The following is a 12,293-nucleotide window of genomic DNA, read 5'->3' as shown; positions in this document are numbered from 1 at the left end:
TCTGTGATAAAACACCAAATTTTGAATATTAAACCCTTAAAACTAAACTGCATTTTTAATTTTGTTCTCACTAATATGAGAAATGAGCTCTTTGTGCATTCAGCCTTCCCAGTGGCTTGGTGAATGGTTTTGGCTGTATTTTAAGAAAACAAGGTTTGATTTCTTCATTTATTTCCCCCCTTTCCTCCAGAAATTCCTGGCACTACTGTAGCTTCCAGGTGGTGTTTGCTTGTTGGTAGTGTTAGAGGTGTTAGTGGTTTATTTGGTTTAATTAATCCACGAGCCTTAATTAGAAGGAATGCCTGGGGATGGAGTGTCCTGCCTTGCTTTCCCTGGGGGCTGTGAGGCTGTGACCCAGCTCCCCTGGGGATAAAGGAGCCCTGGAAGGGCTTGGGAAGTCCCAGGTGACACCTTTGGGTGTCCCAGGTGCCCCGGGGGACACAGAGCAGGCAGGGAGGGGCTGCCCCAGGCCTGGCTCCATTCCCATGGCCCAGGATAAAATCAGGGAATGGTTTGGCTTGGAAGGGAATTAAATCCCATCCAGTGCCATGGCAGGGACACCTCCCACTGCCCCAGCTGCTCCAGCCCCAGTGTCCAACCTGGCCCTGGGCACTGCCAGGGATCCAGGGGTGCCACAGCTGCTCTGGCAATTCATCCCAGCCCCTCCACCCTCCCAGGGAAGAGGAGCAGCACAGGATGCCCCAGAGCACTCGGAATCCTGGCTCCATGTCTGTGAGTCCCCTTTATCTGCTGTAAGCTGCTTATCCTGCTGCCTGCATTGTGCAGTCTGCAGTGAGCTGTGGCCGTGGATGGGCAGGGTGGAAATTCCCCAGCACGGCTTCAGCTGGGGCTGCCTCAGCTCTCCCTTCACTCTTCCAAACTTCTCCTCACGGGTTGGATTCTTTGGGGGTTTAATGCTGCTGGCATTGATGATGGCAGTTACTCCCACTCCATTCCTTAGGATTTTAGATTAGATTTAGATTAGATACTGGGAAGGAATGCCTGGCTGGGAGAGTGGGGAGAGGCTGGGCTGGAATTGCCAGAGCAGCTGGGGCTGCCCCTGGATCCCTGGCAGTGCCCAAGGCCAGGCTGACACTGGGATTTGAAGCCACCTGGGACAGTGCGGATATTCTCAGTTCAGTCAGAGAGAAAATGGAAAGTTTCTAACCAGGCAGGAGCCTGAGAAACAGTTGTGAAAGAATGTAAATAGTTCTTTATCTCTCTTGTTGTTCCCATTGTTTATAGATAAGTTCTGCCACTGAGCATCATTCACTGCACACCAATGGGTGAGATGTTTTTACTCTGGGACTAATGGAACTGGTCTGGACAATGTTCTCTATAAAAGAGAGATGTATTTGAAATAAATCAGAGTTTTACTCTCAAGCCTTCTGAGAGTTCTTTCATACCGTCCTGCCTCAACGGCATCAGGACGGTGCAAGGGGTGGGATGGGATTTAAGGTCCCTTCTCACCCAAACCATTCTGTGATTCTGTTTTCATTTTAATGCCACACAGGTTCTGCTCGCAGAGTAAGAAGATAAAAGAAGGCCTGTAAATAAACAATATTATAAACTAATTTATAAACTAAACTATAGGAATAATCAAAGCAAGCAGACAGAAGTTAAACTCAGCTGGCCCTGCACTGCCAGAGCTTCAGCAGCATGTGCATGTTGAGGATATTTGTGCATCCTACCAGGATCTGGGAACCCAGCACAGGAGCAGTGCCTGGAGTAACAAACTAATGGAATGTTGTTACTCAGGGATAAACACAGGCTGAGCTCTACACGTGGCTTTCTTTACCTGTCAGGATACTTTCTCCCCACCAACTCCACTGCTGGGATCAGTGTTGGAAGGCTGACTTAGTCCTGACTTTATTGGTTTAGTTGGATGTTTTTCAGTGATCTGAAGGGACCCTAAAGGGACTAAGCATTTGTTACACTATTGCCCTCTTAGTAGGGCAGCTGGGCTGCTGCTGGAGTGCCTGGAACACTTGGGGAACACACTGTGCATGGAAGTAGCACTGGGAAACTGTGTCAGCTTTGGAGAAGCCTGTTCCTGTGCACTGGGATTTTTGGGGCCCTTGGCCAAGGGGGCCAACAGTGTTTGTGGGACAAATCTGATTACTGCAATTATGGCAGAGTTAGTGCTCAGGCCAAACTAAGTCTGTGGAAAAATCCTGACCACCTAAGGCTGGGAAGCAAAGAGGAAAAACAGGATTAAGATGCATTAGTGCAGGTTATTGTCCTTGCTGCAGCGAGGTGGAAAGCAGGTACATGTGATGTTTGAAAACAAGCTGTGTTTTGGGGTGGGTTCTGCAGGAAACGGGACACGCTGCTGTGCCTGAGCCCGTTCCTCTCTGCTCATGTCTCCCAACTCCCATCCCTTCCACACAGACCCTGGATGCTGGCCAGTCCTTCATCCAGTTTAGCCTTCCCAGAGGTGAATCCAAGTGTTCCTGGGATCAAGGTGCCATTGGGGTGTGAGCAGTGAGAGGGGAGCTGCAGCCTCTGCTCCATACCTGGGTGTCCATCCCATTCCTCTCCCTCCCTGCTGGCTCAGCCCTTGTCCCATTCCAGATCCCAGAGGGATTTTCCCCTCCTCAGTTCCTGGGTGGATCCAGGGTTATCCTGGGGCAGGAGGGTGTGGGAAGGGATCCCCAGGGATCATGGAGTCCAACTCCTGACCTTGCACAGGACGCCCAACAATCCCACTCTGTGCCTGAGAGCCTTGTCCAAGTGCTCTGGCAGGAATTTGGGGAATTAACCTAAAACCAACCTGATTATGGAGAGCCTTCCACTGAGGCAGAGCACCTGGTACAGTGACACAGCGCTCCGAATTCAGCACAGCTCACTTTGAAAAATCCTGTGTCTCAAATCAAGCCAATGAGCTGCTCGTGTTCTGTTGTGTAGGATCTGTAAAAATAAAATAATTTCAAAGGGCTCTCCCCCCCTCACCTCTGCTGGGTTTTGGTTGCAGGTGCTGGAAGCATTTGCTGGGCGCCTGATTAAGGTGGGAGTTTTATCCAGGAGGGATATTCCCAACCTGACCAAGTACCAGATCATCCTGGCAAGGGATCAGTACAGGAAGAACCCCTCTGCACAGAATGCAGTAAGTCCTTTATTTATTTCATGCTATTAAAGTAGTGAATAAATAGGAATAATCCGTTGTTACAATATTTCCAGAGACATTTTAAGTAGATTTCTGTTTTTAGCCATGGAATAAAATAGCATCTCATCACGGTTTGGGATGGAAGGGATCTTTAAGGTCATTTAGGAAATCTAAAAAGTATTCCTAATTGTTCCACATTTCTGGATGCCAGTATAGAAGAGTTAAGGAAAAGATCAAGCACTCCATGTACATGAAATTGCTTTGAGAACTGACATTGTAATCACTGACAGCCAAGTTTTCATTTTCCCCTCAAAGGTATATTCCTGCTCCTGTTTTTTGGTAAATCCTCATGGAAAGGTCAAATTTTGTAAACTTAAAGAAAATTGCCTGAAAAAAGTTCATGTGCCTCAAAAAGAGCAATGGGAAATCTCCAGTGTAAGCAAGGCAGCTTCCCTGACTTAATTCCATATCATGAGTGGACGTGCCAGAAGTCCCTGGTTTTCCCAAATGCTGATGGTTCAGCTGTCAGAGTCTGAGGGTTAATTTTGGGAGATAATAGAGATATTTTTGAGAGTATTTTGGAGGTGGAAGGGGATTGCCTTCCCTGAGCATTGTGCAGTCTGTCCCCTGGGGGCTTTGATGGACAAACTGCTCCCTGGGCATCACTTTGTGGTTTTGGACAGGAATTGCAGTGGGATTCCTGCTCCTCAGCTACTTCCTAACTCCATCAGAGTCTGCTTTTCTCCCCCAGGGAATCCATCAAGGCATCATTGAAGGAGACTTTGCCCTTTGTATCAGTCTGTACCATGGGTACGAGCTGCTGCTGCAGATGGGAATCCGCTCCTTGTTCATCTACCTGTGGGGAATCATGGATGGATCCAAAGGTGAAATCTCCTCAAGAGCATCCTTCCTTTCAGCTCCACTCTTCTCCTTTCATTTACCTCGCTGTATGGCTGGTTTGGCACAAAACACCTTAAGGAATAACCCCAAATGAGGAGTTGCAGATGGATTTGGTGTTTTGTTCCACTTATTCACAGAATATTCACAGAATCACTGGTCTGGAAGAGACCTTCAAGATCACTGAGTCCAATCCAGCCCCAACACCCCAACTCAACCCTGGCACCCAGTGCCACATCCAGGCTTTGTTAAACAAACCCAGGGATGGTGACTCCACCACCTCCCCGGGCAGAACATTCCAGAGCTTTATCACCTTTTCTGTAAAAAACTTTTCCTGATATCCAGCCTGAATTTCCCTGGGCATAGCTTGAGGCTGTGATCTCTGGTTCTGTCGGTTCCTGGAGAAAGAGCCCAACCCCAGCTGAGCTCAGACACATTTCAGGAGCTGTGGGGAGTGCTGAGGTCAGCCCTGAGTCTCCTTTTCTCCAGGCTGAGCACCCCCAGCTCCCTCAGGGGTTCCTCACAGGGTTTGTGTTCCCAGCCCCTCTCCAGCCTCGTTGCCCCCTCTGGACATGCTGGAGTGTCCCAAGGTCCTTCCCAAGCTGAGGGGCCAGAGCTGGGCACGGGGAGGTTTGTTAAAGTCTGTTTGGAAAGCAAAAGGAATCCTGAGGTGTTCCAACTCTCTCCAAAGGGTTGTCCCGCACCAAGGGCGAGCTGGGGCGCAACGAGGACTTCATGGAGCTCTACCAGCAGCTTCAGGACATGTTCTCAGACACTGCTGTGACTCCTGAGAGTGGAGGTGTTTGCAAGAGCACAACAGGTCAGGATTCCCCCCTCAGGGACAGAATATTCCTGTTTTAAAGTTGTGCTGCACTGGCTGTTGCTCTTTATTCCAGATTGAATTCCCAATGTTCTGTTTCTCCCTCCTTCTCACTCTTCCCTTGGTGGTTTTAGCTATTTCCAAGGAAGTTTTCTATGCTTGAAGTTTTTTATTTGCTCTAAAATGAAGGTTAAAATACAACTGTTTCACTGTGAGTCTTTTCCAGTGTGACTCTAACAAAAGTAACACCACTTTCTCAAAAACTGGGTTTAACAAATGTTTTTCTGTCAGCAGTTTATTGTTTTGTTTAGAACCAATATCTAAATATCAGTATTAGGATTCGAGTCTGACTGAGATAATTACAGTGGGAAGGAATGAAGTTCACTGAACCTTCCTGCTTGTTGCAGGTTAATTTACATCTTTCAGTACTTTATTTCCTTTCCAGCATTGGAAAAGAAAAAGAAATTTGTCTACAGCCATCCAAAGTTAAAGAAATTGGAGGAAATTGTGATAGAACACTTCAGATCCTGGAAACAGAGATGTTCTGGTGGGTACCAACAGTTCAGAGGAAAACCTGGGAATGGAAACAAGGAATATCCTTCTGATGGATTTCCTCCTTTGTGCTGCTTTACTGCTTTGATTGTTTGTGCATCTTCCCCTCTAGAAGAACTTCACCATAAGATTTCTATGAGATAAAACTTCCTATAAATTCTCATTACTAATTTGATATAAACTGCTCTAACAGCTGAGTAAAACAGGGATAGGAAACTCATTCCTGGGGCTACCACCTTTCCTGCTGGTCCTGTCCCAGTGTGTCCTGGCACCCCCCCTCATCCCTGCTGTAGAGTTCCATGAACACATTTAAGGGCCTTAAGGATAAAAGTTCTGATATCCAGCCTGAGCATAAGAATTAACAACTCTGAGGCATCAATTTGAAGTTCAAACCCTTCAGTTACATTCCCCTGTCCCTCATTCTTTTTCATCCTGATGAAGACATCATTCAGATCTCTGTGGTTTTGGGATGTTTCAGTTTCTTGATTCCAGCCTTTAGAATATTACGTGAGTAATAATAACATTTGTTTTGTATCTTGTTTGCTTTTTATCTTGCCTGTTTGGATCTTTGTGCTCTCTGAAGTTCTGACAATTTCTGACCTGCCCTTCCCTCTTTGTTTTTGTGGTTTTTTTCTCTCTTGGATGCCCTGTTCACAGCAAACCTTTGAAATGACTGATGTTTTCTGGTAGGCAACTTTGTTTCCCAGTTGTGTGTTTGTAACTTTAGGATATGTCCCAATGCATTTAATGCTGTTCGCTCCTTTTTCCCCTTCCCATTCAGAGTTCTTTCTGTTCTCCCGACCTCCCTCCTTTTGCCTCCACTTTAAAAACCCTGCATTTGAGATGGAAAGGGAGTGAATTCATGCCCTAAGTCATCAACCATAGCTGGAACAGCACAGCCGTTTCTGTTCCATTCATTGCCCCTGGATCCCTGGCAGTGCCCAAGGCCAGGTTGGACATTGGGGCACTCTGGGACAGTGGGAAGTGTCCCTGCCATGGCAGGGGTGGCACTGGGTGGGATTTAAGGTCCCTCCCAACCCAAACCAATCTGGGGTTCTGGATTCTGGTTCTGCTGCCCTGAGCGTCCTGAAATGGATTTGATGGCATCGTGAACTTCATTCCAGAACACTTCCCATCCAACCCCAGCTTTACAAAGTGACTTTAGTAAGGGTGCCTCATACAAAGACATTCTCGTTCTCACCTTCTCCAAAATCAGAGCATGCTTTGATCCAAGAGGAATTTTTCAAGGAGGTGGATCTTGGAGCATTGTCTGCCCATTTTCTCTTCCCATTAAGTAAGACAAGAGCTGTGAGTGTGTAACTTGTGGGGGTGCCCTATCCTTTTTTACAGATCATTCTATTAAAACCTGCCATTCTCAAATCCAGCAGATGAGGAGAAGAGTGCAGGCTCAGCTGGGGACACGAGGGTGATGATCTTCTCCTCGTTCCGGGACAGCGTGCAGGAGATCGCCGAGATGCTGGCCCGGCTCAGCCCGGCCGTGCGGGCCATGACCTTCGTGGGACACTCCTCGGGCAAGAGCACCAAAGGCTTCACCCAGAAGGAGCAGCTGGAGGTGAGACAAGAGGAGGCTGGGAATGCAGTGGGGAAGAAAGCTGCTCCTCTGGGAATGCAGTGGGAAGAAAGCTGCTCCTCTGGGAATGCAGTGGGGAAGAAAGCTGCTCCTCTGGGAATGCAGTGGGAAGAAAGCTGCTCCTCTGGGAATGCAGGGGGCAAAGGCTGCTGTGGGGTTCCCAGGTCAGATTGTATCCAGGTAGGAATGTTTGGCTCCTCCCCTGGGCACAGCATCTCCCCATGGATGATGGAATTTTCTCAGCCATGCAGGGACACTCAGTGGCCATGGACAGCAGAGATCTCCAGGAGGGAGGATTGGCTGTGGGAGAGATAAACTGCCCAAAGAGCAGCAGAGAGCTGCCCCAGCTCTGGCAGATCTTAAACCCAGGACAAGAATACAGATCAGTTTTCCCTGCTGACCCGCTGAATGCCATTCCTGCTGTCCCTGCAGGTGGTGAGGCGTTTCAGGGAAGGGGGGTACAACACCCTGGTGTCCACCTGCGTGGGCGAGGAGGGGCTGGACATCGGCGAGGTGGATCTGATCGTGTGCTTCGACGCGCAGCGCAGCCCCGTGCGCCTGGTGCAGCGCATGGGCCGCACCGGCCGCCGGCGCCACGGCCGCATCGTCGTCATCCTGGCCCAGGGCCGCGAGGAGAGGGTGAGTCGGGCACAGCCAGGGAACCAGGGATTGCCTCACCCTCAGGGAGCATCCCAGCACAGACCCCAGCAATCCCACCCTGTCCATCCCTGGCAGCGCTGCCCAAAGGCTCCTGGAGCTCTGGCAGCCTCGGGGCCGTGCCCATCCCTGGGGAGCCTGGGCAGTGCCAGCGCCTCTGGGGAAGAACCTTTCCTGAAATCCAGCCTGAGCCTTCCTGGCCCAGCCCCAGCTGCTCCCTGAGCCCTGTCCTTGTCCCAGAGCAGAGATGGGAGCTGTCCCTTGGGACAAAGCTGCAGCCCCCAGGGAGTCTCTGCTCAGCCTCCTCATTCACTGTCACAGGAAACTCCACACAGAGACCCAGAGTGGTTTGGGTTGGATGGGACCTGGAAGATCCTCCAGTTCTGCCTCCTGCCATGGCAGGGACACCTCCCACTGTTCCAGGCTGCTCCAAGCCCCAATGTCCAACCTGGCCTTGGGCACTGCCAGGGATCCAGGGGCAGACAGCTGCTCTGGCAATTCCCAATTCCCAATCTCCCATCCATCCCTGCCCTCTGGCAGTGGGAGCCATTCCCTGTGTCCTGTCCCTCCATCCTTGTCCCCAGTCCCTCTCCAGCTCTCCTGGAGCCCCTCCAGGCCCTGCAAGGGGCTCTGAGCTCTCCTTGGAGCTTCTCCTCTCCAGGGGAACATTCCCAGCTCTCCCAGCCTGTCATGTTCCAGACATTAAACTGAAGCTCAGATTCCAGAGCTTTCCAAGGGTATAGAGGAAGGTGTGGGGTGGGGGCTGGAGCTGGGAGGGGACACTGGGAGTGCTGGTGGTGACACTGGCTTTCAGACTGGTGCTTACTGGGCCGGTGACGCCACTGGCACTCAGAGCTGCTTTAGTGGCCGCGCTCTTGCGTGTGAGGATGAGGAGATCGGCTTAGGTGCAAATCCACTTTGGCTGGGTTCCAGCACTCAGGCAAAGCATAATTAATCATCTCCTAGTACAGACTGTCCCTCAGGACATCCCTGTCCCACTGGAAATGTGCTGGGGGCTGGGGGATCCCACCACAGCTGTGCCAGCTGCATCCACAGCCCTGCAGGGCTCACCCTTGGAATGGGACAGGGCAGGATTTGGGCACTCCCTGCTGCCATCACCAGTGAAAGGGGGTGAAAACCAGTGAATGCAAGATCTGTGTAAATCCAGTGTAAGCCTGAAATTTCAGATTCTTGGTATTATTTCATTTATTGCAGTCGGTGCTGTAGCTCTGGTTGGGCATTTGTGGGTGGCAGGGATTCAATTCTGAATGAGACTGCAAAGCATCCTCCCTGAGGGGAAAAAAGTTTCTCTTTCGAAGGGATGAGAGTTATAAATGACAAACCTGAGTAGAGCTCATAAATAGATATTTTCTTGTGCTGCTTACGGAGGCTGGTTACTATTGAAAGCTCTGCTCTGTAATGGGATATAAAATAGTCCCTTAAATTCCTTGGAGCTTCATTTAAGTAGTTGGATTACTGTGTTGTCCAGATTTTCTCAGATATCTTTGAAGCAGAACCTCCCCCCAGATAGAACAGTCATTGTATACATTTTTTTTTTTTAATTTTGAGGTCAGGAAATAAATTTAATTGCAAACCAGTATTGTCTTGGTGGGTTTGTTTGGTTTTTCTAAAGGGTGTCCTTTGGGGTTGTTGTTGGGGTTTTTAAGTTTAGCAGAACTGGAAAGACACTCAATGTGGAAGTTCTTCCCCTTCACTTAATTTGCAGCTAAATAATTAATATCCATGTATTAATTTATAGGAATTTGTTTTGGGGTTTGTGTGTGATTTTTTCCCTTTGTTTTAGTTTGGGGATTTTTTGTTTGTTTGTTTGTTTGTTTTGCTTGGTTCAGTTTTGGTGTAGTTTTTAATCAAACCACTTCAGGTCAATGACAAAGCTTTTGAAGAATTTTTATTGGGAGAAAGGGGCCAGTGCAGGTCTGAGAGTGTGACACTGGCAGGAATTTCCGTGAGCTCAGTGTTTATCCCATGGCTCCCACCTCAGCCTCTCCACATGGAGCTGCTGGGATGGGGCTTGGGATGTCCCCTGGAGCTGCTGGGATGGGGCTTGGGATGTTCCCTGGAGCTGCTGGGATGGGGCTTGGGATGTCCCCTGGAGCTGCTGGGATGGGGCTTGGGATGTCCCCTGGAGCTGCTGGGATGGGGCATGGGACGTTCCCTGGAGCTGCTCAGCCCAGGGAAGCACAGGGGAGGGAAAAGCCAGTGAAGTCACAAGTCTGTGATGCTGCTAATTTGGTAAAACCACGTTTTTCTGCCATAAGAACACTGGGATTTGACTGTTCTGGGATTAAAATGTTATTTTTTGGAAAGCCTGAGGGGTTTATCAGAGCTGGCTGTGGGCCACTTCTAGTCGTATTCAGGGAAATTATTTATTTATTTATTTTATTTTTGCTCCCTGAAATCATCTCTGTCAGGTGGCAGCTGCCCCCCTGTGACACTCAGGGGCTCACAGGGGCTCGGGGAGGAGCAGAGCACAAAACCTCCTCAGGGGAGGCACTTCCAGAGGGAGGCCTCAGTTTCTCTCCTCACATTCCCCAGCTTTGCCATGGTTTCTCCATTGCACAATAAATGGAGTGTAATTAAAAGGACTCACTCAGAGCACTCATGACATCAACAAATCATCTTAGGCTTTTTTTTTTTTTTTGCTTGAGCTCCTTTCCCTGTTTCTGATGTAATCTAATTTACATCATCCCTGTATCAGTGACAGCTTGTAACTTCCCCCAGGCAAGGGCTGTGCTCCTTTCTCACTCTCCAGTGCTGTGCCTGCCTCTGGTCCATTAAAAATCCCCAAACCAAACAACACCTTGCTGAGGGAACAGAAAATAATGAGAAACCCCACAGACACTGAGGAGTTCTTTTAGTTTTGATCGAATGCTGTGAAAAAACCAATCAACAGATGATTTATCCATTTATCTTCTCTTTCAGAACTACAACCAAAGCCAGTGTAACAAAAGGAGCATCCACAAAGCCATTTCAGGGAACAAAACCCTTCGTTTCTACCAGCACAGCCCACGGATGGTTCCGGAAGGCATCACTCCCAAAGTGCACAAAATGTTTATCACTGCTGAAAAACAGGAGCAGAGCACCTCGAGGATGCTTTCCAAAGAGAGGAGATCCAGCTCCCTGCAGCACAAATCTGCTCTCTTTGCCTGTGTCACTGGTAAGAGGATTATGGTGTTTCCAGCACTTCCAAGCCTCCCTCCCAGGGGCTTGGGGCTCTCAGGGTCACTCTGTCAGCTCAAACATTGCTTCTCTTCATTTCAGTGCCCGTTTCCATGATAAAACAAAAAGGGCAAAGCTGGCAGCAGTGAGTGAGCTGGGTGTGTTCTTATCTCTGCTCTCACTTTGTTGTTGAGGTCCAGTTCATGCTCAGGTTTCTCCATGGCAGAAGCAGAGCTGTCATGGGCTGAGTTATCACAGGAATGTCAAGCATTCTCCATGTTTTTTTGTAAAAAAAAATACAATTGTGGAATCATTTAGGTTAGAAAACTCTGAGTCCTTTGAGTCCAACCATTCCCCAGCAGTGCCCAGGACTGCCCCATGTCCCAAGTGCCACATGCACAGGGCTGTAAATCCCTCCAGGGATGGGGACTCCACCCTGCCCTGGGCAGTTCCAAGGCCTGGCCACCCTTTCCATGAAAAAATTCCTCCCCATGTCCAACCTGAACCTTCCCCGGATCAGCTTGAGGCTGTTTCCTCCGATCCTGTCACTCATTACCTGAAAAAATATTCATTTCCTGTTCTTCTTAATTTGATCCAATTTCTATTAATTTTAGAGCCCATTTCACTTCAAAACCTCTTCCATAACTTTTGTCTGTCACCCCAGAAGAATCTAGTATCTTGTGCTGCCCCATCATTAACCAAGTGTGTCCTTCAGTTTCCAGACCTCTCCTTCAAAAAGTGCAGCAAAAAATCCCTTTACTTCATAAGCCTCTTATATAACTTCTTGTATTTTAATAATCTTTTTCTCTCTGATTTTTGGATTATGTTTGTTTGGGTTTTTTTTTAAGAGTTTGCTGAAGTGAGGAGCATGTTTATATTGTTGCTCCTGGGAGCCGAATCTCATTTCAAGCTACCAGTAATTCCTTCTTCCTTTTGCTTTTGTCCAGATGAAACCTCATTTTCTCAATTCTTCTGCTGGCTCTCCACAATTCTTCTACTCCCTCATTTTAGGGGGATCAATTTTGAGTCATCAATAACCATGGCTTTTGTTTGATTTTACAATTTCACATTATTTCTATAATTGCTGGTTTTATCCTAATGATAATTTGTTTGGACTTGCTTTTTAAGATTACCAACACCTGCTTTAGGGTTTAAACACCTGCTCTATGGGAGTTTCATGCCTTGCCTGTGGCTAATTTTTGCTCTCTTCCCACTTCAAGAGCAATGAAAATTTGTTGGTTCTGGAGAAAAACAAGGAAAATACCATTGGTGATTTGAGTGCTGTGTTTGTGTCTGGTAGGGCCTGGCATCCCTAACTCAGAATGTTCTGGAGGATAATTTCCCATGGGACAGCACCAGCTGCTTCCCACGGAGGGGAGAGGCTGTGCCAGGGACTGCAGGATGTGCTGATTCCTAAGCCTGATCCAAACAGCCTTATCAGCCTCCCTGAGGATGGGAATGTTCTCCCTGGACTCCATTCTCCAATGGCA

At 48.5% G+C, this 12,293-nt stretch overlaps 1 protein-coding gene across 2 annotated transcripts in view; it reads left to right on the top strand.

The window, feature by feature from the left end:
* FANCM (FA complementation group M) overlaps nucleotides 1–12,293 on the top strand; it is a 54,564-nt gene that overhangs the window by 21,153 nt on the left and 21,118 nt on the right. The window contains exons 6-12 of one of the 2 annotated variants that reach the window (XM_072930610.1): nucleotides 2,975–3,106; nucleotides 3,858–3,990; nucleotides 4,695–4,823; nucleotides 5,269–5,370; nucleotides 6,764–6,948; nucleotides 7,399–7,605; nucleotides 10,567–10,801. In XM_072930610.1, coding sequence (XP_072786711.1) covers nucleotides 2,975–3,106; nucleotides 3,858–3,990; nucleotides 4,695–4,823; nucleotides 5,269–5,370; nucleotides 6,764–6,948; nucleotides 7,399–7,605; nucleotides 10,567–10,801 — 1,123 coding nt within the window. Of the gene's footprint in view, nucleotides 1–2,974; nucleotides 3,107–3,857; nucleotides 3,991–4,694; nucleotides 4,824–5,268; nucleotides 5,371–6,760; nucleotides 6,949–7,398; nucleotides 7,606–10,566; nucleotides 10,802–12,293 lie in introns of both variants that reach the window. The other variant, XM_072930609.1, reaches the window with a different exon arrangement.

Source organism: Taeniopygia guttata, chromosome 5, assembly GCF_048771995.1.
Source record: "Taeniopygia guttata chromosome 5, bTaeGut7.mat, whole genome shotgun sequence".
Lineage (NCBI taxonomy): Eukaryota > Metazoa > Chordata > Aves > Passeriformes > Estrildidae > Taeniopygia > Taeniopygia guttata.
The sequence above is the reverse complement of the archived record's forward strand: the minus strand, read 5'-3'. Positions and strand labels throughout refer to the sequence as shown.